The sequence below is a fragment of the Dioszegia hungarica genome, assembly GCF_025882075.1.
Source record: "Dioszegia hungarica strain PDD-24b-2 chromosome Unknown MKK02contig_32, whole genome shotgun sequence".
Lineage (NCBI taxonomy): Eukaryota > Fungi > Basidiomycota > Tremellomycetes > Tremellales > Bulleribasidiaceae > Dioszegia > Dioszegia hungarica.
In genome coordinates this window covers 401,676-423,803 of record NW_026515781.1, presented here as the reverse complement: position 1 = coordinate 423,803, position 22,128 = coordinate 401,676, and the positions used below count along the sequence as shown (strand labels likewise).

Genomic DNA, 22,128 nt, shown 5'->3' with positions numbered 1-22,128 from the left:
AGCTGATTGTCAGGAATGGACGTCCCCGGTATCTTCCGCCTCGCAGGCAAAGAAGCCGAAGTCACCAAACACTACGACGCGTGCAATACCCCTCCCTTTTACGGAGACGGCACGGACCTCTCCTCCCCCAACGTTCACTCCCTCTCCAACGTTCTCAAGCGGTTCATGCGCGATCTCCCCGAACCTATCCTGGACGACTCGCTCTTCTCTGCGCTCTGGGACCTCTGCTGCGCCCCCGACTTCCCCGCCGGATCAATGAACTGTCAACGGATGGACATACCCACCCCCTCCCGCCTCTCTGCGGCCATCACCATCCTCAAAATGCTCCCTCCTCCCCACTTCTCGCTCCTCGTCTACTCGCTCGCATTCGTCACGCAACTCCAGTTCTTCCCGGGCAACCGCCTCACCCTCGACGCTATATCCATCATCTTTGGGCCGGCGCTGCTCGCGTCCCGCGCAAAGGGCGTCCCGGGTCTCGGTCCGGGAAGCAAGGGGAAGAAGCACGATCCAGAGGTCGTTTCGGCCGTGGTGGACCAAAGTCAGAAAGCGCTCGGATGGCTCGTAAGGAACTGGCCGGAAATATCCAAGCAGATCCTAGAGGCGCCATTCCCTTCTACGCACGGATCCTCGGCGGCCGACTCGCCAGCGTCAATCGACCCCCGGCTCCTCAGTCCGATCGATATGCGCCTCGCCGGCGGTCTCGGCGGAGGCAAGAACGACTCGCCATTCGCCATTGCCGCTGCGGCGACCGGGTCCCGATCGCTCGATATCGACCGGTCGAGCTTCATCCCGACGTGGGATCTGGGGCACGTCGTTCCTCTCGCGGGGGCAGGCGAGGACAAGCCCAAGGAGAAGCCCAAGATGCCCGGTCTGCTTCGGTCCGCGCTGAGCAGTCGGAATCTGTCGGGAAGCTACAGGGAGAAGGAAGAGAAGGAGAAGGCGCCAAAGCGGAGTGCGAGCTTCAATAGTCTGAGCTCCATCTTCAAGAAGGGGATGGGATCGAATCGTACGTTCCCTTATTCTCGCTTGTGGGGGACGCAGCTGATCTCTAGACAAAGCAACACAGCCAAGTCCGACCCTCACAGACGCATCCGATCTCATCCGTACCCCCTCCCTGTCGCGGGATCGCGCCTCCTCTCCCACTCCATCCCTCTCCACCGCATCCATCAGCCTCTCCCTCGGCGGCCTCGCCAACGGGACCGGTAAATCCGCCATCAACCCCCAGATCGCCAGCGTCCTCGGATCGCTCCAGGATCTCCTCCTCGGCAAAGATCGCCAGATCGAGCGGGACGCAAGAGAGCTCGCGCTCCTCCGTCATACCCTCTTGGAGATGGACGAAAAGTTGCAAAAGTCCTTGGCGCTCAGTCAGCCCAAACCAGCGGCATCCGCCCTCGATACCACCACTTCGGCCAACACAGCCGCCAATGCCGCCAGCGCCAGTTCCGACTCGCCCGCTGCTCCGACCTCGGCACCCCTCTCCCCCGGTCCACTCATCAAAATAACAGCCTCCCCCTCTGTCGTCAGCATGAATGACACCCTGCTCGCCGACCTCCAGAACCAGCTCTCGACCGCCCTGTCCGCGCTGACCCAGTCGCGCGAGACGACGCGGCAAAAGGATCGCCAGCTCGTCGATCTGCACACGGCGCTGGCGAGGCAGGAGAGCATCAAGAAGGTGGAGATGGGGAAACTGGAGGTCGCGCTCGCGATGGAGACGGCGAGGTGTAAGGGGTTGAGAGAGGAGAGGGATCTGGCGAGGGAGCGGTTGGATAAGGTCAAGAAGGAGCTGTTTGCTGTTAATTAGAGCGGTACCTCGAGGATGGACACTATGATAGGTGTACGAGTACTATGGACCGTTTTGTAGAGGATATATCGCCATGTACCTTAGATTTTCCTTCTACCCCTTTGCATTTGCGCTATCAAGACAGTGTCTATAGCTCCGGCACAGCGATTCTCCCAAATACTTCGGCCCCTTCCCAACTCAAAAGCTCGCAGTCCCTCGCGTCCGGCTCTTCTCCTACGCCAGTCGATACCTGCGTCTCGATACACGCCAAATCGAGCGTCGAGTCGAGAACCAGGACGGGGTGGTCTATCCCATCAGCTTTACTTTCCTCAACTCGAATCGTTGAAAACTTACGCCAAGTCCCAGCAGCATAAGAGAGACCGGTACTGCTCTCCATGATGAAGCTCCTCAATGTCGAAGGGTCCGGCCGATCATTTGGCCCATTCTTGGCTACAACGACAAGGAAGGCGCCTCCTGGTGGGAGCGGTGATTCTCCTTTCCCTTCCCACTGAGGTATCAGTTGCTTTTCCTACACAGAAGTAGGTAGCGGACAACTCACAGTACCCTTGTTCATCGGGATGAACGCCTGAGTAGTATGCGGGTGCCTCTCCATCAACCGCACATCAAACACCTTGCCCCTCTCCAGCCCGACCTTCCTTGTCGCTCTGTACACCCCAATACTGGCCTTCGCCCCCGCCTCCTCAGGATACGTCGACAAGATCGGCGCGAGCCGGGTATACTTCTCGGCCTTGCCCTTCTCATTCACCAATACCTCCTGTCCCGCGCCCCGCTCCGCCACGTCGGGGTACGCACGGATGAGCGCGCCGAACGGTGCCCACAATTCAGGCGAGATCGGGACGGGATGGACTGGGTGCGTTGGGTCGGCAGGGTGGTGGGACGTCGTGGTACCCGTCGCAGCATGGTCCTGGAGGAAATTGGTGACGCTCTCAAAGACGCTATGTTGCTCCTTCTCGGCCGGACGGGGGTGGGTGAGTGTGCGCCGGGGGATGGAGACGGGCCGGTGTTGGTCCGTGTAGGGAGGGACGACGATGGTGCAGAATTTGTCCGAGTGGAACTCGCAGTCCATCACTAGTCCGGGGTCGCCGACTTGCTGTTTCGTCAGCTGAGCTACACGGGGTACCGTACAGCTTCGACACAGGCATAGTCCCCAGGTCCATCAACACTGAGCATAGAGTGGTCTCTTATCAGCTTTGCTTTCAGGGAGAACTTACGCCAAATCCCGGCGTGGTAGGAGACACCCTGGGAGCTGGTAATGAAGAATGCTCGTAGTGTCGATAAATCCGGCTTGTCGTCTTTGCCATTGAAAGCGACGACGGCGATGTATGCGCCACCAGGAGCGAGCTCCTCCGTCCCCTCCGGAGCGGTCTTGCCCATCGGGATGAACGATTGGGTGGTCGCAGCATGCCTATGATCAGCTCCGCCTTCAACATATACGTACCTCTCCAGAGTGCTGACAGGGATCTCGCATCCATTCTTGGTCTCATAATGGCTCTGCTGCCTGATCACACCCACACCGAGACCACCCCGCTTGAGCAGACCCGCAGGGTATGTCTCCTCCACCTTGGCCAGGCGGTCGATCTTCCACGCCGTCCCCTGGTTTGCGAGCGCCACTTTGATGCCTTTCGGGGCGGACGTGGGCAGATCAAAGCCCTGGATGACATCACCGTATGGCTTGAACGCCTCGACAGTGAGCGGGAGAGCGGGGATGTTGGGCGGGGAGGCAGAAGTGAGATTTGGGGAAGAAGCGAGGGGGTGACCAAAGATACGAAGGCGCTTCAGGCCACCATCTGGGAAAGTGCTGAGACGGACGTGGGAGAAGATTTGCTCGCCGACGGAACGCTCGACGTCGAAGAAGTGCTGCCGGTGCGGTCCGAGGGGTTTCTTGTCAACAATGAGGGTCCATTGGGCATTCTCGGCCGGTGTGTCCTGGTATTAGCCATGATAGGAAATTCGACTCACTTGTTCGCTTTGGATAGCTTCGACTTTGCAGGCCTATCCATCAGCTGGACCCCTGTATCTCGTCTTTGATAACTTACAACAGGGTAGTTTCCCGGATGATACGCTGTATCCACCTCGACATACCGCACCACCCCCGTGCCCGCCAATTTCGCGATGACCCACTCGCTCCTCTCTTGCCCCTCCAGCGCGCCCCCAGGTCCATACTTCCCCCGGTTGAGCTGACTCCGGCGCGTCTCCCACCCATCCGACATGTCGTGTCCTCGGCCGGGGAGGAGGAGGTTCCCGGGCGGAGAAAAATTGGCGTCCGAGCAGGAGATAATGCGCGCGCCGAAGAGGGGGTCGAGGAGGTTGATAGGTGCGGTGAGAGCTGCGGGGAGGGTGGAGAGGGGAGTAGGAGGAACGGGGAGGCCGTATGCCCGGAATCGAGCCTGATAATTAGCTGCGTCCAGGCAGAGAAGGGTACGAATACGGCCAGAAGGATATTGAGACCGGTACTGGGAGGCAGGATAACTGAGAAGCTCCAGTCCCTCTGGGCCATGACCGTGAACGGGAAGAGCTTCGACAGACGCAGACGTCTCTCTAGAGGTATGACTTACCATTCCTCCGTCCGGGATCATACCGACCATCAAGGCGCTGAAAGACCCTTCCTTCCCCTTAGACCCCAGCTCAAAGATATGACGGCTGTTCGGCCCAAGCTCGACCTTGGGGAGAATCTCCTCCCACCTCGGGTCTTTGTCGCTGAGCTTGGTAGTGTCCCCTTTGAGCGCATGGACGGACGAGAACGGCGCTTCGTTCCCCGAGAAGTGTGAGGTGTCAATGTCGACATAATGGACGTTCGAAGTGGGAGCTGCAAGCTTGATGATGACCCTATACTTAGCTAGAGCTGCGATGGGACGTACCAGTCGAAAGTCGGGCTGTGTCGGCGGGACTCCCAGCCGTCATACAAAGCTCCTGTAGGTCCGAACTGCCCTTTCATGGACACCGATGGCTAGCTGATCAGCTTAAGGAGCTAATATTGACGTACGCCAGGCTTGATGAGGTTGTCTTTGGACGCAAAGAAGTCGTCCGAGCAGGACAACACCTGTCCGCCGAGGGCAGCGGAGCTGACTTCTGAGCGTCGTTAGCTGAGTTCTGAACCTCGAGAGCTGATTTTTGGCTTACCGACATATTTGCTCTTGAGTTCGCTATCGAACTGCTCGAGAGGAATCTGCTTATACTCTGTCATGGTGCTAGATGGATGTATAGATGAGAGAGATAAGGAAAGGTTGAGTTGGGAGGATGGTCCGAGTTGGGCCGGTCGGTGCGAGGCGGCTATTGGCGGACATGTGTGGAGTCTCCACACGTCCCAAAGTGGGAGGAATAATTAACTCCGGTAGAGATGGCTGATCGACGCGCACCAACACATTCCTCGCTCCAACACAACACTCATTCCATCTTTGTCTTACTGCTCCTATAACATCTACGTACAGACACAGCGAGTATACAGCTGGTATAGACTGGCTGGGAAAGGATAGCGACGACAGACAAGATGGACCCAACAAAAGCTCAGACCCAAGCGGTCTTTGCGCATCTGAAGGCTCAAAAAGCTAACAAGGTGGGTCCCGCTCGAGACCCTCTCGATCCGGGCTCGGTATAGATGTCAATGCTGATCCTCCAGTCATGCGCCGACTGCTTGGCCAAGGCCCCAACGTGGAGTGCAACAAGCTATGGTGTCTACCTCTGTCTCAATTGCTCAGCCGTACACCGGAATCTCGGCGTTCACATCACTTTTGTCCGGTTAGTCCTTTACCTCGCGCGAACGGGGATGATACTCATACTCAGCTCAACTAACCTCGACACCTGGACCCTTGCCCAGCTACGCACGATGAAGGTCGGCGGAAACGCCTCGTTCGCCGAATTCTTCACCAAGCACAATGGGCAACACTTGCTTCCGCCCGGGAGCACGGACGCGAGGGCGAGGTACACGAGTAAGCAGGCAGGGCTGTACAAGGAGGAGCTGGCCCGTCGAGTCGCCGAGGACGCAAGAAAGTGAGCCTCTCTTATACATTATGTGCTATTGCTGATTCTTAGAAACCCGAACGGGATCCACATCGACGGCCTCGAGTTGACACCCCTCGCCGCGTCGACGCCTACCGCGGCTGCTGACTCATCCGATGATTTCTTCTCATCGTGGGACAAGGAGAAGCCAAAAGCTGCTGCACCCGCTGCAAAGGCAGCAGCTGGTCCGCCCTCGGTCGGCATGGCCGCCCGCGCTCCAGCCACCACCGGTCCTCGGACCGTCACCTCCTCATCTCTCCGATCCGGTACAGGCGCCGGCGGTATCTCATCTCGTCCCGCCCCAACATCTCGCCTCAGCTCGACTACCACCTCTACCTCCGGCGCCGCATCCTCCGGCATCGGCGGCGGTGGCAAGCTGTCCAAGCTGGGCGCCAAGAAGGCTACCACCTCGATCAACTTTGAAGAGGCGCAGCGTAAGGCTCTGGAGGAGGAAGAGCGGGTCAAGCGGCTCGGATACGACAAGATTCGGGAAGAGGAGGAGGCCAAGAAGGTCAAGGAGCGCGAGGCGGAGGAGAGGCGGAAGGCCAAGGCGGCGGGTGAGGCTGTGTCGCGCACGAGCACACCGGTCAGCGCGAGCCGGGCGGTGGATGATGCGCCCAAGCCGGCCAGGCTGGGCTTTGGGCAGGTTATCGGCGCGGCGGCCGTGCCTGTTACCAAGACGTAAGTTGTCTCAACCCCTCCGTGTTTGTGCTGGTGTGGTAGCTTATACATCAGACGAGCTGTACAGGAAGACAATGTCCACGTCGCCCGAGAAAAGTTCGGCACCCAGAAGGGTAAGTCTCCCTTGCCCCTCCCCCTCCCCCACCCCATCTTCACCTTACTGACCACTAGCCATCTCGTCAGACATGTACTTTGGTCGCGGCGCACACGACCCCGTCTCCTCCTCCGAGGCCCAAGGCCGGCTCAAGGAATTCGCAGGCGCGACCGCCATCTCGTCGTCTGCGTATTTCGGGCGAAACGAGGAAGAAGACGACGAGTCGGGCGGACAAGGAGCAAGCGGAGAGAATTACCTGGGCGAGTTGGGGGATAATGAGACGATTCAGGGGCTCGAGAGGGGCGTGAGGGATATGGCGGGGAGGGTGTTGGCGAATCCGGAAGTGCAGGCTGTGGGGGAGCAGTTGAGGCAGGGGGTGTTGAAGGTGAGTTCTGACTTCGGATCTGGGGGTCAGGAGTTGGAGAGGAGTTAGGGCTGATGGGATAGCTGTCGGACTATCTTTCGTCGCTCGAGACTCGCTAGACGGTCGACATCGGAGTCGCCCTACTCCTTCAAGGCCTCATGGCTTTTGACGTCTCTGTTACCTTCCTCGCTCAACGATCTTTGGCTGGACTAGATGGCTTGCACTCTCTTCTCGTTCTTCTTTATCTTGGAGTGGTTATCGGTATCGGTGGAGTATGTATCGTTGCGGGATCTACTAGCGCTCACTGTGCTAATCCATGCCGCGTGCTTATGCCTCAATGTGTTGACTGTGAGCTGAGTCATACTTGACAGTCAAAGGCTGATTAATCCGTTGGCGAGTCGCATCTCGCCCAAGCCTACTGACGAGTCCCTTGTTTCACGATTCGATACGAGTACATAGGATAACGCAGTAACATCAATCATCACCAGGCCCATTCCTTCCTCTTGTCCTCCGCCCTGGAGACCAGGTACGCCACTGACAATGCCGCCGCGAGTCCGCCCCACAGAGCCTTCGACGAGAAGATCGTGCACCCGCTTCCCTTCATTCTTGAGGCATCTCGGTCACGCCGGAGAGTCAAAGCTCGGCGCTCCCTTTCCGCGTACCTCGCGTCAGCATCCGCCAACCTCCTGCGGATCATGTTCTCTTTGATCTCCTCTTGTAGGGCGCACGCAGCGTCTGTCGCCGCGGTCTTTGACTCCAATGACTGATCCGCCGGCACACTCCAATGCAACTGATCGTGCAAGGCGACGAAAGCGGCGAGGGCATCGTCTCCCTCCTGACCTTGTTCTTCACTCGCACACTCCATGCGTTCACGATACTTGTGCAACTCTCCCACATTCCGAAACAGGTCCATCATTGCCTCGGTCCCCTCGTTGGCCAGGCTCCAGGCAGTCAGGGTCTCTCCCCACGCTTTGGACGCCTCTCGAGTCTTCGTCAACATTGTCCTTTTCGCCTCCGCCCAGCCCTCCCGATAGGCTTTCGTATCGACCGCGTCCATCGTGTTCCTCATCGAGGGAGCATTGGTCTCCAGCTGCTCTTTCCACTCAAGCAACTCGTCCATCGCGCTGGCTGGGACCCAGAGGCGTCTCCTGGGTGGATCAACGGTCTGGGATGCCCCGGTCGCCTGCGTATGGAGAGAAGCCGACTCGGAAGCGGGGCCCTGCTCGTCGTGGGGCCCTCGGGTGTCATCTTGCGTGGAGGGGCTAGCGGAGTTGGGTTCCGCAGCTGGCTGCGGGAATTGGAATGCGCTGGAGGAGCTGGCTGGGGATGACATTGTGTGCGAGATGGCTGTGGACTGGGTGGTGACGGGGGAGGAGGGTACAATTGCGATTCAAGGCTGAAGGGATTTGGATGATATAGGGATGAGAGAATGAGATGATGTGAGAGTGCAGGGGGGAAATGGGGGGAGACTGCCTCTCTTAAGAACATATCGGCCGGAGCGGACAAGTCGAACGCCCCCTGATCACTACCTTTGAGGGAAAAGCTCGTACGTGTATCAAGCTGATATCCTTTGACTGACCCCTGGGCTAGCTGCACAGCGTTCACGTATGCGCGATGTCGCTGGGGCATGGCGATCCCTTTGCAAGTCCTTACGCGCAAGAGGACAGGGAGAGTTCGGTCCGTGCCGCCCGAAATGCGCTCACAAAGTAGCTTATACGAACTTAACGTTCCGCTCAGGGGAAGTCAGGAGATCAATGCAAGGGTACCGTTGTGTAGCGCGATGTAAGCAGGAAACTTAAGGAACGAAGTAAGATGGAAGCTCGACGGATCGCAGCCGTTATGACTGACCATCTGACGAGCGGTATATCTCACAGAACAAGTACATCAACTACAGCAGCAACATCCCCGTATGGCTCAAGCCCAACTCTTCTCTCCGGTCTTCGAGGAAATCCAATGCGCGGTTCCCAGTAGCGCCGCGGCCCCGACCCCGAAGAACAATGCAGACGTCAAGACTGAGTTTTGACTGGCCTCGCCGGTCACATAAGAATCGGTCGCTGCAGCTGACTCTATTCCGACCTCTGAGGCGGCGGCTTCCGCCACCAGCTCGGCCCGTATGTTCTTCTTGATCGCCTTCATCAAGTCCCACGCAGCGTTTGTTACCGCGACCTTTGACTGATCCGTCTGGTCTGCTGGAGTACTCCCGTGTTCCCCGTCATGGAGAGCGACGTACGTGAAGAAGTTGTAACCCGGCGTGTGTTCCTGCCATGGGAGCGCAGTATCCATGGCTTGGCGGTGGTAGAGCAAGCCCCGCACGTTGCACGCCAGTTCCCACAACACAGCCGTCCCCGTCAAGCTAGCTGATTTTCAGACCTTGTCTGCCTCTGCTTGGAGCCCATCTACAGTCAACGAAGCTGTTTTCGCCTTCTTCCAGCCCTCTCGATACGTCTCCATTTCGGCCTCGTTACTCCTCAGGGCCTGTCTCATCAGGGGCGCACTAGTCTTCAGATGCTCTCGGAAGGTCCACAGATTCCGGCGACGTCAGGGTAGGCGAAACACTGCCTTCCCCTGACCGCTGTGATCTCTCTGGCGGATCGGAGATTTTCGGGCCCGTATGATCAAAGACGGCATCTTGGTACGTCGGGAGACGAGACTGGGGGGACTGGTCGTCGCTGGAGGGGGTTGAGGATCCCATGATGTGCGAGACGGGTGCTGATGTGTCGTGACGGTGTGACGGGTGGCAAGGGGAGGTATATGAGGAAAATCTTAGATTGTTCGGAGAGGGGGGCTAGTGGGAAGGTGATATATAAGAGAGTGGAACAGAGAGTGGGAATCTCCACTTTCCTAAGACCATGGCGCCGGCAGCGGACATGGCGACCGCCCCTTTCATCCTACCTCTGAGACAGAGCTCGAGCGTGCATCACGCTGAATCCTTTGACTGACCCCTGAGTCAGCCGCACCGCACCGTGGCACGTCTGTGCGGTGCTGATGCGATCCGTTCCGTGAGTTCTCACGCGCAAGAGCACAGGAAGGATTTGGTCCTTGCCCCGGTGAAAGTAGCTGTTATCATCTGGCTGTCCCGCTCAGGGGGAGTCAGGAGATCAATGAGAGGATACCGTTGTGCACATTACACAATCAACCATACTGTGCATATACGACATCTAACACATCGAAACTCGTAGCCAGCCGCGGACACTGCTCACTTCTCCTCGTTCTCGGTGCCCGACGCTCCACGGGACGAACCCCAAGCCAGAGCCCCCAGTCCGACAAGGGCTCCGGCCCCAGCAGCCGTCGTCAGCCACGACTTCGCGGTTTGCGGCATCCAGCATCTGACCGATCCTCCAGGTTCACTCGAGCCGCCCCCACGTTCCTCTCCTTCCTGGTCCTCCCGCGCATCACCCAGGTCTGAGAGTCCGTCGGCCTGGTTGTCGGTGCCCCGCATTGACTCCTCCTCCACTCGGGCAAAAGCTGCCTTCCTTTCCTCCTGTACCCCAGAGTAAAATTTCGTCACGCCTGTCCAGACTCCGTCCTCCATTCCACCCAACCCCCGCACTGACTCTTCGAAGGAGTCGGGACGGCTCCAATCACAAGCGATTTTGTACAGTGCCTCGGCGAGATTCTTCTTCGCCACACCATCATCTTTCACGTGGTTCTTCAGATCCCAGAACAGATTGTCGAGCTTGTCAAGATCTCCCGCCAGTCCTCTCCACGCGATCGTGGATACAGAGGCTTCCGATAGACCTCTCGCCCTGTCCTCCAGCCGAGAAGCATCGATCCTTGTATAGATTCCATCAACCATGTCATCAATGCTCCTGCCATTCATCAGGTCCGTCGCGGCGCTTGTCAAAGTAAAGTCGCGGGTAGAGAATAAGTCTTTGATATTCGCATGGTGCTCGGTAATGAGGTCCTTGTCGCCGATGTAGTCTTGCTCGATGATGGCCAGTTGGTCTGCCTTGAATTTGGCCAAGGACACGCGTTTTCCAGGCGGAGTGCGAATGTGAGTGAGCAATTGGCTGTCGAGTGACGCTCGAAGCCTCGAACATCATCAACGGACAAAGCGATCGTCGCGTGAGTCCCGTCAGCCATGGGGCCAGTGTTCACGTTGGGTTCCTTGAGAGAGTAGTGGTGCTGTGATGGCGACAGGCGAGGACAAGAGGATGAGGCCGTTGTGGGTAATGGGCTGTGGGAGACTGGGATGAGGGGAGATAGAGAAATCGGAGAGACGGGGCGCGGAAGTCTACACCTTTATAGGTCCCGACTGGACCGACGCGGTGGGGCGATGCTCTATCCCCGAGCGACTCCTTTGACGAGTATATGGCTCGAACGTGTGTAGTACGGGTCATCCCTTGATCTCAGGTCTCTGACGTGCTCCAACTCTCGGAGTGCGAGCGAGTAAGGCGGTGCAGCCCGAGTGTGGCGGTGCGGTGGTGTTGTAGCGTGAAAACTCACTACCACTACCACTAATGCTCGTCCCGAAGCTTCGAGGCCGGGAGTTGGTCTTTGGTGTGAGGATGTGCAATATATGTCTGCTGACGGACGCTCGAAGCGGTGGGTCATTTAGTGCCAATAATCTACCCGATTAGAGTCCAGGGGCGTGAGCCTGGAGTGCGTAGTGCGCAGCACGGTCCGTCGTCCGTCTCCCGATCTTAGTCTGGCTGTAACGTGTCTGACTTGAGGCACCCCTTGTGGCAATGGCGCTTCGGCGCACCTTATGGGTGCCATGGGGCCTGGATCATCATCGATATATAAATTTTCAACGTGCTCCGTTCTGAGCACCCTTTGTCGGCCCCTGGAAGTGTCCTGGGTTCATACGTGTATCGGACCTGGGGTCCCTTGTGCTGCCTTGTGCTGTACAGCAGGTGCTAGTAGGCGTTAGCGTCTTCATCTCCTTAGCCCCTAGACTCGAGCACGATGTGGCATGCCGAAACGCGTGTCGCCACATGGCCACATGACGGATCCCTTGATCTGGGAGTTCCGCCCCATATATACTGCCTGAGTTCATGCTGGTGACATGAAAAGAGTCGGATTCCAAACGCGTTCGAACGGGCTGGTAGAGGCACAGCTTAGCGGGGCTATGTACGAGTCGCGATGGACCTTTGTTGAGCGGGACTCGTGCGCACCAGGCGGTCAACTGGCAGCGGACGCACTATCACGCCCTCCGCGTCCTACCGACTTGTTCCAGACTCCTCACTTCTAGCACCCCTCGACCATTCCCGTGCCCTGCAACAATATCTGACATGGCGCCCATTTCCACTCTCACTCTGAACAGCTCTACTGAGAGCAGCGCTGGAGCCAGAAACGCCTCAGCCGACATCCCATCTCCGTTTGCCTCGACTCTCGACGTCAGGGCTGCGGACGCAACGAATACTTCTCAATCCCTGTCCTCGGCTTCGATCGTCAGGAAGTCAGGCGGCGCAGCTCTCGCAAACTTTTTCGGCGGAGATCGGGATCGGGATCGCAACGCCACTATGTCCTCTTCTGCTGCATCGCGCCGGCCGAGCCGAAGCGTTTTCACGCTTCCAAACCTGCTGACGGCTGGGTCCCTCCTCACCGCGATTGCCGTAGCGAGCAATGTGTAGTGGAGGAGACCCGAGCGGGGCGGTGGGTTTCTTCGGGGCCAGGTAGATTCCCAGGCCATTGCCAATGATGATGTACATACCATACTGGCTTAGCTGGCCTGTCCAGACTTGACCTGATCACCGACACTAGCGAACACTCAGTATTAGATTAGGTTATCGTCTTGCTGCGCATCAGCAGTTAGTAGTACCCGACCCAAACCATCGGAGCGAGAGCAATAATTGTAGTACTATTACATGTAGTCATATTGTACTGTATGTAGTGGTCCGCGCTGTTGATTTGCCGTTCGCATAGGCCTCTACTCGGTCAGCAAAGGTCTTCGCTAATGCGAATAAGGCTAGCCTCACCCTGAATAGACCCTGTTGATCTGGATACCTCCTGTAGGAGCCGCGCTGTGTATTTTGTGTGGTGAGATGTTCTCAGCAGGTCAGCTTCAGCTTGGCATTTCGCTTGGGCATCGAAACGAGAACCCACCATTGTCTGCTGTGCAATTCAATTCGCTTACTTATCCTTGCGGTCCCATCTGTCTAACTGTCCGGTAGTTATTTTGGTCGGGTAGTGTAAGTGCTGTAGTTGTGCTGAGCTCGGCAGCGAAGCCGAGCTCGCGTAGTTGTATTGTAGTGTGATGGTGATGTAGCGAGACCGACGAGGTAAGAGCCCAAGCCGACTTCGCTGTCTATCTGATCAGCTCAGATTCTCCCAGTCAGAGATTGGAGAATCTGAAGCTTACTGTACTGATGAGTCTCCGAGGGAAAGACATCAGTCACGCGTACATCGTAGCGCTGTAGTAAGGCGTCACGATAGATTGGGCCGGCAGGCCAAACCCAGCGGTCTGCTGTATTGTGGTCCAGTAGTTTTACTTGTTCGTTGTATGTAGTATCCGTTCCAGCCGTTGTCAGGGTCAGATCATGTAGTGTTGTCCGCTACTCGAGTCAGCTAGAGCCATGTGATGGGAGTGATCAGTGAGGGATGAACCGATGAAGACTCACGCATCATGGTCAGCCCGTGGGAGAGGGAGAGCCAAGATGACGCTATTGTGAGATATAGGTTAGGATAAAGCGTATAGACTACTGTCGTCGTATACGGGGCAGCAGACATGGGGGAGAATGTGCCAAAGAGAGAAGGGGAGAGGGCGAGGCGCGCATCAGTCAGTCGAGCGGAGCAAGACGCGTCAGACGCGTCAGGCACGGCGGATTACCCCGTGTTTCAGATCGGCGATATCGTAACGCCGCAAGGAATGTGGCACTTTAAAGACAGCCTGAGACGATGAAGGTCGACAGGTGCGGCCAACTACCACTCTTGTCTCCACGCCCGAAGCAGCTTTCGATGCAAGCAGTAGAGTACATTACATCCGGCCCCTTACATACGATCGAGCCACTAAGCAGTCCGCCTGACATCTCCGCCCTCCACAAACTCCTGCTCGGCATCCTCCTTCTTGGCAGGCATGTCGTGCGTGTCCTGCGCCGCCTTCTCCGACGCCCGCGCAACCGCCTCGGGTCCATCATACAGTAACGACGCCTCCTCGATGGTGCAGCCCCTAGTCTCGAGGAAGAAGAACCACGCAAAGACGATGAGGAAGATTTGGATGCCGGAGAAGACAAAGTAGTATTTCCAGGCGATGGCCTGAGGGTCAGCTTGGGGTAAAGATGGTAGGGAGCAGGAAGACGAACCGCCAACGCGATGGGGTTCACGTACTGATTAAACGAGAGAGCGACTGTGTAGGTCAGCGGGAGTACATGGAAGAAGTGGAGGAGACATACCGCCCTGCACCGAAATGTAGATTGACAGCGCTTTCGAGCGGAGCGCATAGGGGTTGATCTCGGTCGCGTCTGTTCAGATCAGCTCCACCTATCCGTCAGAACTCAGAACACTCACACATATAAGCGACAGTGGTGAAGGATGTGGTGTTGGCCATCTGAAATAGGAAGAGGAATGGGATTACGGCAGTCCCGATGGCTTGACTTCCGGTGGATGCGAATGCGCCCTGCATCATCAGCGCCTCCACGAACAACGATCCAACGATACAGCAGACACTCACGGAGAGAGCAGTGATGAAGCTGAACCAAATAAACATCCCAATCAACCCCTGCATCCAGAGAACCCGCCTTCCGAGCCGATCGATAAATTGGGCGGCGGTCATGACGCAGACCAGTCCCCAGATCGACAGGCCAGCGTTGATGCCTGCTTGACGAGGCGGCTCCGTTATGCCTATGAGGCGGAGGATGGGGGCAAGGTAGTACGAACCACGAACGATGAGCATCGACAAGGTAGATAAAGGACAGCCAACTCACGTCAAGGTATTACCCCCGAGCTGGGCACCGGCAGCGACGACGCAAGTGACGAGCAACCTTCTTCTGTTCCCATGCGTCCGGAAGAATTCGAGATAGCTGACTGTTGCTGCACCCTCGTCCGCCCTCAGACTCTCCTCCATCTCGGCAAACTCATACCGGACCAGCTCGTCGTTCTCGTCGCCATTGGCGTGGAGCTCGGCGAGGGTTTTCAGTGCGCGATCGCCTCGACCGTTTCGGAGTTGCCATCGTGGCGATTCGGGCATCTGTCCAGCGAGGATGTAAGATGAGATGATGATTGTGCTGATAAGTCAGCTTCACGATCAGTCAGGGATGGAGTGACATACCCAAGAACCTGGAGGAGGGTGGGAAGACGCCAAGCCCATTCACTGTCCCAGTTGATCATGCCCAGAGTGAGGAATGCAGAGAAGATACTACCGACAAAGAAGATACCGAGGTACATGGCGCCTACGATACCTCGGACACGCTAGCAATCAGCTGAAGCCAAGTCGGGAATGGGAATGACTTACGGGATGAGCCAGCTCCTGCAGAAGAGGAGGAGCGACGGCCTGGTGAAAGGCCTGACCCGCGCCCACCATGACTCGACCGCCGATAAACTGCCCACGGGATGTAGAGAAGGCGCCCAAGAGACCGCCAGCGAGCGTGACCACCGATCCGACCATGATGGACACTCGGCGACCGTACTTGTCACTGATCCAGGCGGCTAGGGGCGGGGTGATGATCTTGGCTGCAGGGTCAATTACGACTCTGCTCCTGCTTTCGAGAGGACTCACGGAAGTAGAACGAAGCAGTGATCAAGCCAAGATCCTGACCCGCGGGATTCCCAAAGTACTTTCCCCACGCCGGGACGATGAGCAGGCCGTTGAGGTACGCTCCGTCATATCCAAAGGTGAAGACCGCAAAGAAGATCATGACGACGTGGAGGGACATCTTGCGCAGACCCTTGTCGCGGTACCATATCGGGTTGGCATTGTCTGCCAGGTCAGCTGGAGCTCATGGCACGTCCAGGACAGACCGCTCACTCTGTAGTTCTGCGAAACCGCCAGCCATGATGTTGAGTTCTTGGGGGTGATGGTTTGGGACTGTTCAAGTGGGCAGCGAAAGAGGGGTCAGGTAGATATGGTTAACATGGGTCTGGACCGCCAGAGACAGTCAGTGGCCAACTCCGGGAATCGGCCTACCCAAGACTGGTCATTCGCTACTGCGGATCAATGTCGGGGGGTTGCAGATCTCGCCCGTCACGAGGAGATCTCTGCCCGTCAGTGTCAGACAGAGGACGGAGCCGGCAGCCGGCAGCCATGCTAGCTCCACTAGTTGAAGTGGAGGTCTTGATCGAACTCAATTAGAGTCGGCAGACTGCAGAGGCGGGCAGGGGAATTCGGTTCGGGCGAAAGGCAACCCCTCGACATCCAGCGGCATCCATGTCAGCTGACTGTCAGCACTTGGCATGACGCTCATGCAGTCGCGGCACAACTCGGCAGCTCTCTTTCTGAAGGTGTAGGATAAGTCGCCTCAGATATCACCGGTATTGGACTCGGAGATGGAGAATGACAAAGCGTGGAGTCGGAGATGGTGCTTCGGGATTAAAGGAAAGCGACCGGTTTAATCTCGCTGGAATGGCGGCCGAATTCAGGCCAACTCGGCCCGAAGGTCGGTCAGCTGCTATTCTGGTTGTCCAGACCATGCTCTGTCCGTCTGTATGCAGAACCTTGGAGCTCATGGTGCTGCAGAGGGGTGGGCATGGGACAGGACTTGCTCTCTCCATCTTCACTCATACTGAATTACTGATCAGCAATCATGAGCTCATTCCTGCAAGTCCGGGGCAACGAGATCGTGCGCGATGGCAAGCCCATCATCCTGAAGGGTAGGTCTCCTGCCTACGCGCTTTGGAGCTGCAACTGACCTATCAGGCGCATCGCTGGGAGGATGGAGTGAGTCGTGAAGCCTGACTGTGACTGATGATAGTGTGCATGGAGAACTTTATCAATGGTTTCCCGGTGAGCTCACGCGCTCGCCAACAGGAGCTCCGACTAGCTAGCTGACATTGCAGGGGCACGAGCACCAGTTCAGGGCGAGCATGAAGAGTGTACTGGGAGAGAAGAAGGCCGACTTCTTCTTTGACAAGGTGAGCTGAGAGATGTAGTACATGGTGGAGTTTAGCTGACAGTGCAGTTCCTGGAATACTGGTTCACCGAGGAGGACGCGAAGCTGTACGCTTCGTTCGGGTTCAACTCGATTCGGCTTCCCGTAAGTCATCCACTCTAGCAGAGCTGATGTAAGGTCGGCTACAGGCACTTTGAAGACGATATGAACCCCCGCGTAATCAAGGAGAGCGGGTACAAGCATCTTGACAGAGTCATCGACCTGGTGAGTCTAGGCTGAACCAGCTGGGGCATGGACTGAACTGACATCCAGTGCGCCAAGTATGGAATCTACTCGATCATCGACCTGCACACTGCTCCTGGAGGTGAGCCTCGCCTTTATCACGGAGCCAATGCAAAAGCTGACAGTATCAGGCCAGAGTCAAGGCTGGCACTGCGATTCGGGCATTTCGCATGCAACCTGTGAGTCTCGCTATCTGCCTGGTCATTCGCTAGGCGCCACGGCTGATCGGCAGTTTGGGACCACAAAGACTTCCAGGACCGCGCCATCAACCTTCTGGCCAACATGGCCGAGGTGAGACCCTTCTTTTCTGCTCGTGCTCTCGGCGCAGGATCAGGCTGATCAGATAGAGGTACAAGGACAACACCTGGGTCGCTGGCTACAACCCCCTCAATGAGCCCGCGGACGAGCACCACACTCGCTTGCTGGACTGGTATGTTCAAGTGGAGAAGGCGATGCGGGCTGTAGATCCGCATCATATCCTCTTCCTCGAGTGAGTTTGGATGAATCCTTCCGTAGCCTTCTGCGAGGGATCTGAGCTGACCATTCAGTGGCAAGTAAGTCCGGATCCCTTTATCTCCCGCAAGTCAAGCTCATGTTCAGCACGTACGGAGCCGACTTCCGCCGGTTTTCCGAGGTCAAGCCGCTCCCGAACTGCGTCTACGCCGCTCACGACTACTCAGCGTATGGCTTCCCCAACCCGCCTGAGATGTTCAAGGGGACTGCCGAGCAAAAGGCGTACCACGAGAAGAACTACGCTAGGAAGTCAGAGTACATGCGCGAGATCAACGTGAGCTTCCTCTCCACCGGCTGCTATGAGCGATGGAGATAAGACGAGCTGACCATGTAGGGCCCTGTATGGGTTGGCGAGTTCGGTCCTGTCTACGTCTCGCCGGAAGACGGATATTCAAACTGGGAGGAGATGAACGACGCGCGATACGATGTCGCCAAGGACCAGATCGACATCTACGCTCGGGACAAGGCGTCTTGGGCCATCTGGCTATACAAAGGTGAGCGTCAGCTCTGACATATCTGACTGTAGACGTCGGCTTCCAGGGTCTCGTCAACATCGGCAAAGACACACCATGGATGAAGCTCATCGGTCCCGCCAATGAGCGCAAGAAGGTGAGCTCTTCCTCGAGATAGGGCTGATGATAGCGCCTCGCAGCGGATCAGTGGGGAGTCGACGACAAGGAGGTCCGACACCTCTTTGACCCCATCGTCAAGTGGGTACAGGAGACTGTGCCTGGTTTCAAGTCGCGGTATCCCCCTACGTGGAGTGCGACGAGGCATGTTTCAAAGGTCATCCGGGAACAACTCCTTTCGGTGAGCAGCTCCACCTCTCGCGGTGGACAGGAGCTGATACCGAATAGGAAGAGCTATTGAAGGAGTTTGTGCTGCTCTTTGAGGGCAAGAGTGAGGCTGAGCTGGATGAGCTGGCGAAGAGCTTCTTGCTGAGTACGTCTATCTGGTTCTCGACTGATAGTAAATGCTGACAGCGCAGACAACTGTGTCCAGCGGGACCGACTCTGCAAGATCCTGGCGGATGATGCTAAGGCAACCTTTTCAGATTAAACTGTAGATGAGATCTTGGAGGACATGCAGGCTATCTGAAACGCCACACTGCGCCGGCGATATCGTATCGCCTATCTGAAACACGACCGGCGTGCCTGACGGTCGCTGCGCCCGTCAAGCTCGGTCGCCTCCTCACCTTGTCAACCCCATATAGAGGACCCCAAACGAATCTCTTCTTCTCCCTTCGTACTTCTCTCTCTTGATCGCAGTACCCGTACCTGGTTTCTCCCGCCGGTATGTCTCGACCTGGCCATTCCCCTTCGAGATAGGCCCTTCGAGCGTCGAACCCCTCTCGACCCTTGCGATCTGCCCCCTGTCGTTCAACATGGCTTATGCTATGATGTTCGACCCGAGCGCGTCCGGTCCATCCTTCCAGCGATGGGCCATCTGAACCTTTCGGTACCCGCTTCATCGCGGCTATCGAATACGAGCAAGACCCCATCGTCGCGGGTACATCTCTCCCCGGCGGCTCCGACGAGTAAGTCATTTTTGCTTGATATCGACTCTTGTTCTTGTGGACTTGGTGCTAATCTTACAGTGTCGAGCGGCAACGAACGTTTCCGGACGTATCGACCCAACGAGCATGACCCCAGCCCGCCTCAAAGGCGAGCTGATCTGACCCCGCTAGACCGATCTACAGGTAGCTCTCACTACTACCTATAGACGGTCTGGCCCCATCGGCTCAGTCCACCTCTCCCACGGCGGATCCTGACGAGTAGGCTCACTGGTTCCGTTGGCTGATCTGTCATCTCATTCTGGACTTAGCTGAAGCCCGCAGTGTCGAGCTACCCTGAAGGCTTGAACGTCCTCGAGCGTATCAACCCAACGAGAATGACCCACCAGCCGGCTCTGCGACTGCCTGACCCGTAAGTCCCTTCCTTCGACTTACCTTTTTTTCTTGGAGATTAGCTGACGCTCAGCATCGAGCGGCAATGAGCGTCCCCCAGCGCATCATCCCAGCGAGATCGACCACCGCCTGCCTCCTCCGAGAGGCACACCAAACGCGCCAGACCCGTCTGCTACGATGGCTCTCGCTGTCGTTGCTGATCGGAATGGCAACATCGGCTCAGCTTACCCCTCGCAGGGCGTACTCTGAACAGTGAGTCTGCCAGCAGCTTTCTCAGTCTGTCTCTAGCTTGGCTGACGTGACCAGCGCCGATCGACCTTGAACGCGTCCAGCTTATCACCCCTCGACCCGCTTCTCGATTCGCTCAGCGTCAATCGACTGCACGAGGCCCGATCCGACCTAAACCGCTCTCTATCCAGCTAGTCTGGTTCAGCCCGCCAGCTGATTTTCACCAGGCGAGGCGGTCCGAGAGAGCAACGAGTGGGAACACGTAAGTCAACTCCCTTGATGCGACTGCTTCACTGAATTGTAGCTGATCAATCAGCTCCTCCGATTAGGTCACCCTTCTGACGTGAGCTGTCACTACTATGCATGTTTGCGAGTAAAGTCAAAGCTGACCCATACAGCTCGCGCTCTGGCAATGGCAACAACGCCCTTACTTATCGCACCTACGAGAATGACCCGCTACCTCCTTTCTTTCAAGTCAGGGACAGCTTCTCAACGAGCGGCACCAGACTGCTCGACCTCGACCCCGTACCCGCTCTGGCTCTGGCCTCGCGGTGCGCCTACCCGAACGGCTATCGACAGCTACCGTCGGCCGGTACCTCGCCGACGCGCTACCCACCGCCTTGACCTGCCCGGCCAAACCACGGTTTCGCCCGCACGACCAGCGTCTTCGCCTTGAAATGTAAGCTTAGCTTCTGACCCTAGAATCTTGCTTTCGTGCGGGGAATGCAGCTGATTCACCTTAGCGACCTGACGTCTATCCTACGCCGTCAAGGTCACGCTATAAATCTCCCGATTGGCTTGTAAGCTCCCTACTTCAGACGCTGGTATGAACTACAGCTGATGATTCAGCTCCAATCCTCGACCTGGCCTCTCGAGCCCGCTACCTCGATCGGTCCAGCCGTCTGCGTCCACCTTGCGGCACTCAGACAAGATCCACGGATATTCTCTCGGCTATCCCGCTCAAAGACCACCGCGTCCGCTTCCTGGCGCGGGACTGGTCTTCCTCGGTCTCTTCTCGGACCCGCTTGTACCTCGTACAACCGACCTGGCTTCGACTCGGCATACGCTCGGCTTCTGCCGCGGCCTTTCGGATCTCCACCCCGTCGTCCATTATCGGCGGGGGATCGGCTATCCTCACTCCGCCTCAAGACCCCCCGCGTCCGCCTCCTGGCGCGGGGATCGGTCTTCCTCGGTCTTTTTCGGACTCGCTTATCCAGCCGGCCTTGACCCGGCTGGCCAGAAGCTCGGCTTATCGTCCGGCATCTACGACACTCCCGCGGCGGCCTCCTGCCGCGGGATCGGTCTTTTTCGGCTCCATTTGTCCGGCCGGACTCCTCCGCCCGACCTGCGCTCGGCTTGCTCGGCATACGGAACACCTGACCCCCGCGTCCATCTCCTGGTACATGGTCGGTCTTTCTGGGTCTCGCTGGTCCAGCCGGGCCCCTACTCTGCTCGACCAGCAATCGGCGTCTTCCTCGGACCTCTCGGCTCGTGCGTGGCCCTCCTGGCGCAGCATCGGCTTGCCTCGGTCTCGCTCGTGCAGCTGCGCTCCCACGTCACTCGACCCGCGTTCGGTATCGTCTACGGCTATCCGATACCCGCAACCTCCTACGGCCGTAGGATCGGTCGGTCGTCTCTTCCGGTATCCCTCTTGGTCTTTCCGGTGCCCCACGTCCGTCTTCTTGCGCGGTATCGGTCTCACGCACCAGCTCTTGGCCCATCGCTTGCTTCTGCTCCTCCAGCGGACACTGGTCTACTTGACCCGCTCGGCTCTCGCCGTGCCTTAAGCCCGTTGAGGGGAATCCTTCCACTCGACGCGCTCGGAATCTCTCCTTGACCGGCTGTCACATTGGCAGGTATGTTCTTTCCGTCCTCGCTTATCTGCGATACTATCCTACCCCGCTCTGCTGTGGACCGAAGCTAACTTCATAGCTGATCTCGGCGCTCTCTTTCGGCCGCTACACGCGCCTTGGTACCGCTCAGGCCCTTCCAAGGCGTCGGTCTCGCTGCGCTTTTGCGCCCATCGGCTCTCTCTCGAGGGAATCTCGCCCTGCTCTGGTATCGGCCACACGCTCGGCAAGGACTGCACAATCGCCTCCTTCGGTCTTCGGTCCTCTCCGGACTCGCTCTGCTTCCACGGGTATGTCGCATCTTTATTCCTTCTCTCCCCCTATCCTGCCCGTTCTTCTCTTACGGGTCCACACTTTATCATAACCCTTACGTCCATGCTGATGATGCAGCTCGAAGTCCTCGACCACTCGGCCTGACCAATTTTGC

The 22,128-nt window shown here is 57.4% G+C and overlaps 8 protein-coding genes across 8 annotated transcripts; 3 read left to right on the top strand and 5 right to left on the bottom strand.

The window, feature by feature from the left end:
• Positions 1-1,928: 1,928 nt before the first annotated feature.
• Positions 1,929-4,985, bottom strand: MKK02DRAFT_35623 (allantoicase; the record flags this gene model as incomplete). The annotated part of the gene is made up of 12 exons (XM_053089222.1): positions 1,929-2,086; positions 2,135-2,288; positions 2,340-2,891; positions 2,927-2,979; positions 3,013-3,206; positions 3,240-3,727; positions 3,761-3,793; positions 3,838-4,188; positions 4,357-4,627; positions 4,660-4,748; positions 4,785-4,870; positions 4,922-4,985. The coding sequence occupies 12 exons, from the start codon at positions 4,983-4,985 to the stop codon at positions 1,929-1,931; spliced, it is 2,493 nt and encodes an 830-aa protein (XP_052941621.1).
• Positions 4,986-5,288: 303 nt separating this feature from the next.
• On the top strand, positions 5,289-7,055 carry MKK02DRAFT_41473 (uncharacterized protein; the record flags this gene model as incomplete). The annotated part of the gene is made up of 7 exons (XM_053091576.1): positions 5,289-5,354; positions 5,418-5,536; positions 5,582-5,788; positions 5,831-6,478; positions 6,533-6,591; positions 6,650-6,957; positions 7,020-7,055. The coding sequence occupies 7 exons, from the start codon at positions 5,289-5,291 to the stop codon at positions 7,053-7,055; spliced, it is 1,443 nt and encodes a 480-aa protein (XP_052941620.1).
• A 362-nt stretch (positions 7,056-7,417) lies between these two features.
• MKK02DRAFT_41472 (uncharacterized protein) lies at positions 7,418-8,269 on the bottom strand (the record flags this gene model as incomplete). Its single annotated transcript, XM_053091575.1, has 1 exon — positions 7,418-8,269. One exon carries the CDS (start codon positions 8,267-8,269, stop codon positions 7,418-7,420), a length of 852 nt encoding a protein of 283 aa, XP_052941619.1.
• A 581-nt stretch (positions 8,270-8,850) lies between these two features.
• Positions 8,851-9,219, bottom strand: MKK02DRAFT_41471 (uncharacterized protein; the record flags this gene model as incomplete). Its single annotated transcript, XM_053091574.1, has 1 exon — positions 8,851-9,219. The coding sequence occupies one exon, from the start codon at positions 9,217-9,219 to the stop codon at positions 8,851-8,853; it is 369 nt and encodes a 122-aa protein (XP_052941618.1).
• An 81-nt stretch (positions 9,220-9,300) lies between these two features.
• Positions 9,301-11,490, bottom strand: MKK02DRAFT_30838 (uncharacterized protein; the record flags this gene model as incomplete). Its single annotated transcript, XM_053088149.1, has 6 exons — positions 9,301-9,411; positions 9,785-9,830; positions 9,877-9,993; positions 10,137-10,967; positions 10,988-11,043; positions 11,383-11,490. The coding sequence occupies 6 exons, from the start codon at positions 11,488-11,490 to the stop codon at positions 9,301-9,303; spliced, it is 1,269 nt and encodes a 422-aa protein (XP_052941617.1).
• Positions 11,491-13,887: 2,397 nt separating this feature from the next.
• MKK02DRAFT_35621 (general substrate transporter) lies at positions 13,888-15,869 on the bottom strand (the record flags this gene model as incomplete). The annotated part of the gene is made up of 10 exons (XM_053089221.1): positions 13,888-14,133; positions 14,181-14,224; positions 14,271-14,339; positions 14,386-14,494; positions 14,549-14,718; positions 14,815-15,101; positions 15,146-15,285; positions 15,329-15,546; positions 15,593-15,793; positions 15,842-15,869. The coding sequence occupies 10 exons, from the start codon at positions 15,867-15,869 to the stop codon at positions 13,888-13,890; spliced, it is 1,512 nt and encodes a 503-aa protein (XP_052941616.1).
• A 747-nt stretch (positions 15,870-16,616) lies between these two features.
• On the top strand, positions 16,617-18,776 carry MKK02DRAFT_41468 (glycoside hydrolase superfamily; the record flags this gene model as incomplete). The annotated part of the gene is made up of 17 exons (XM_053091573.1): positions 16,617-16,683; positions 16,730-16,750; positions 16,785-16,816; positions 16,870-16,944; positions 16,992-17,066; positions 17,100-17,186; positions 17,235-17,286; positions 17,336-17,383; positions 17,437-17,495; positions 17,552-17,694; positions 17,753-17,758; positions 17,805-17,991; positions 18,052-18,211; positions 18,244-18,326; positions 18,360-18,527; positions 18,575-18,659; positions 18,706-18,776. The coding sequence occupies 17 exons, from the start codon at positions 16,617-16,619 to the stop codon at positions 18,774-18,776; spliced, it is 1,419 nt and encodes a 472-aa protein (XP_052941615.1).
• A 378-nt stretch (positions 18,777-19,154) lies between these two features.
• MKK02DRAFT_30834 (uncharacterized protein) lies at positions 19,155-21,688 on the top strand (the record flags this gene model as incomplete). The annotated part of the gene is made up of 9 exons (XM_053088148.1): positions 19,155-19,254; positions 19,315-19,416; positions 19,440-19,491; positions 19,620-19,642; positions 19,697-19,790; positions 19,847-19,875; positions 19,930-20,113; positions 20,250-20,402; positions 20,701-21,688. The coding sequence occupies 9 exons, from the start codon at positions 19,155-19,157 to the stop codon at positions 21,686-21,688; spliced, it is 1,725 nt and encodes a 574-aa protein (XP_052941614.1).
• Between the last annotated feature and the right edge of the window lie 440 nt (positions 21,689-22,128).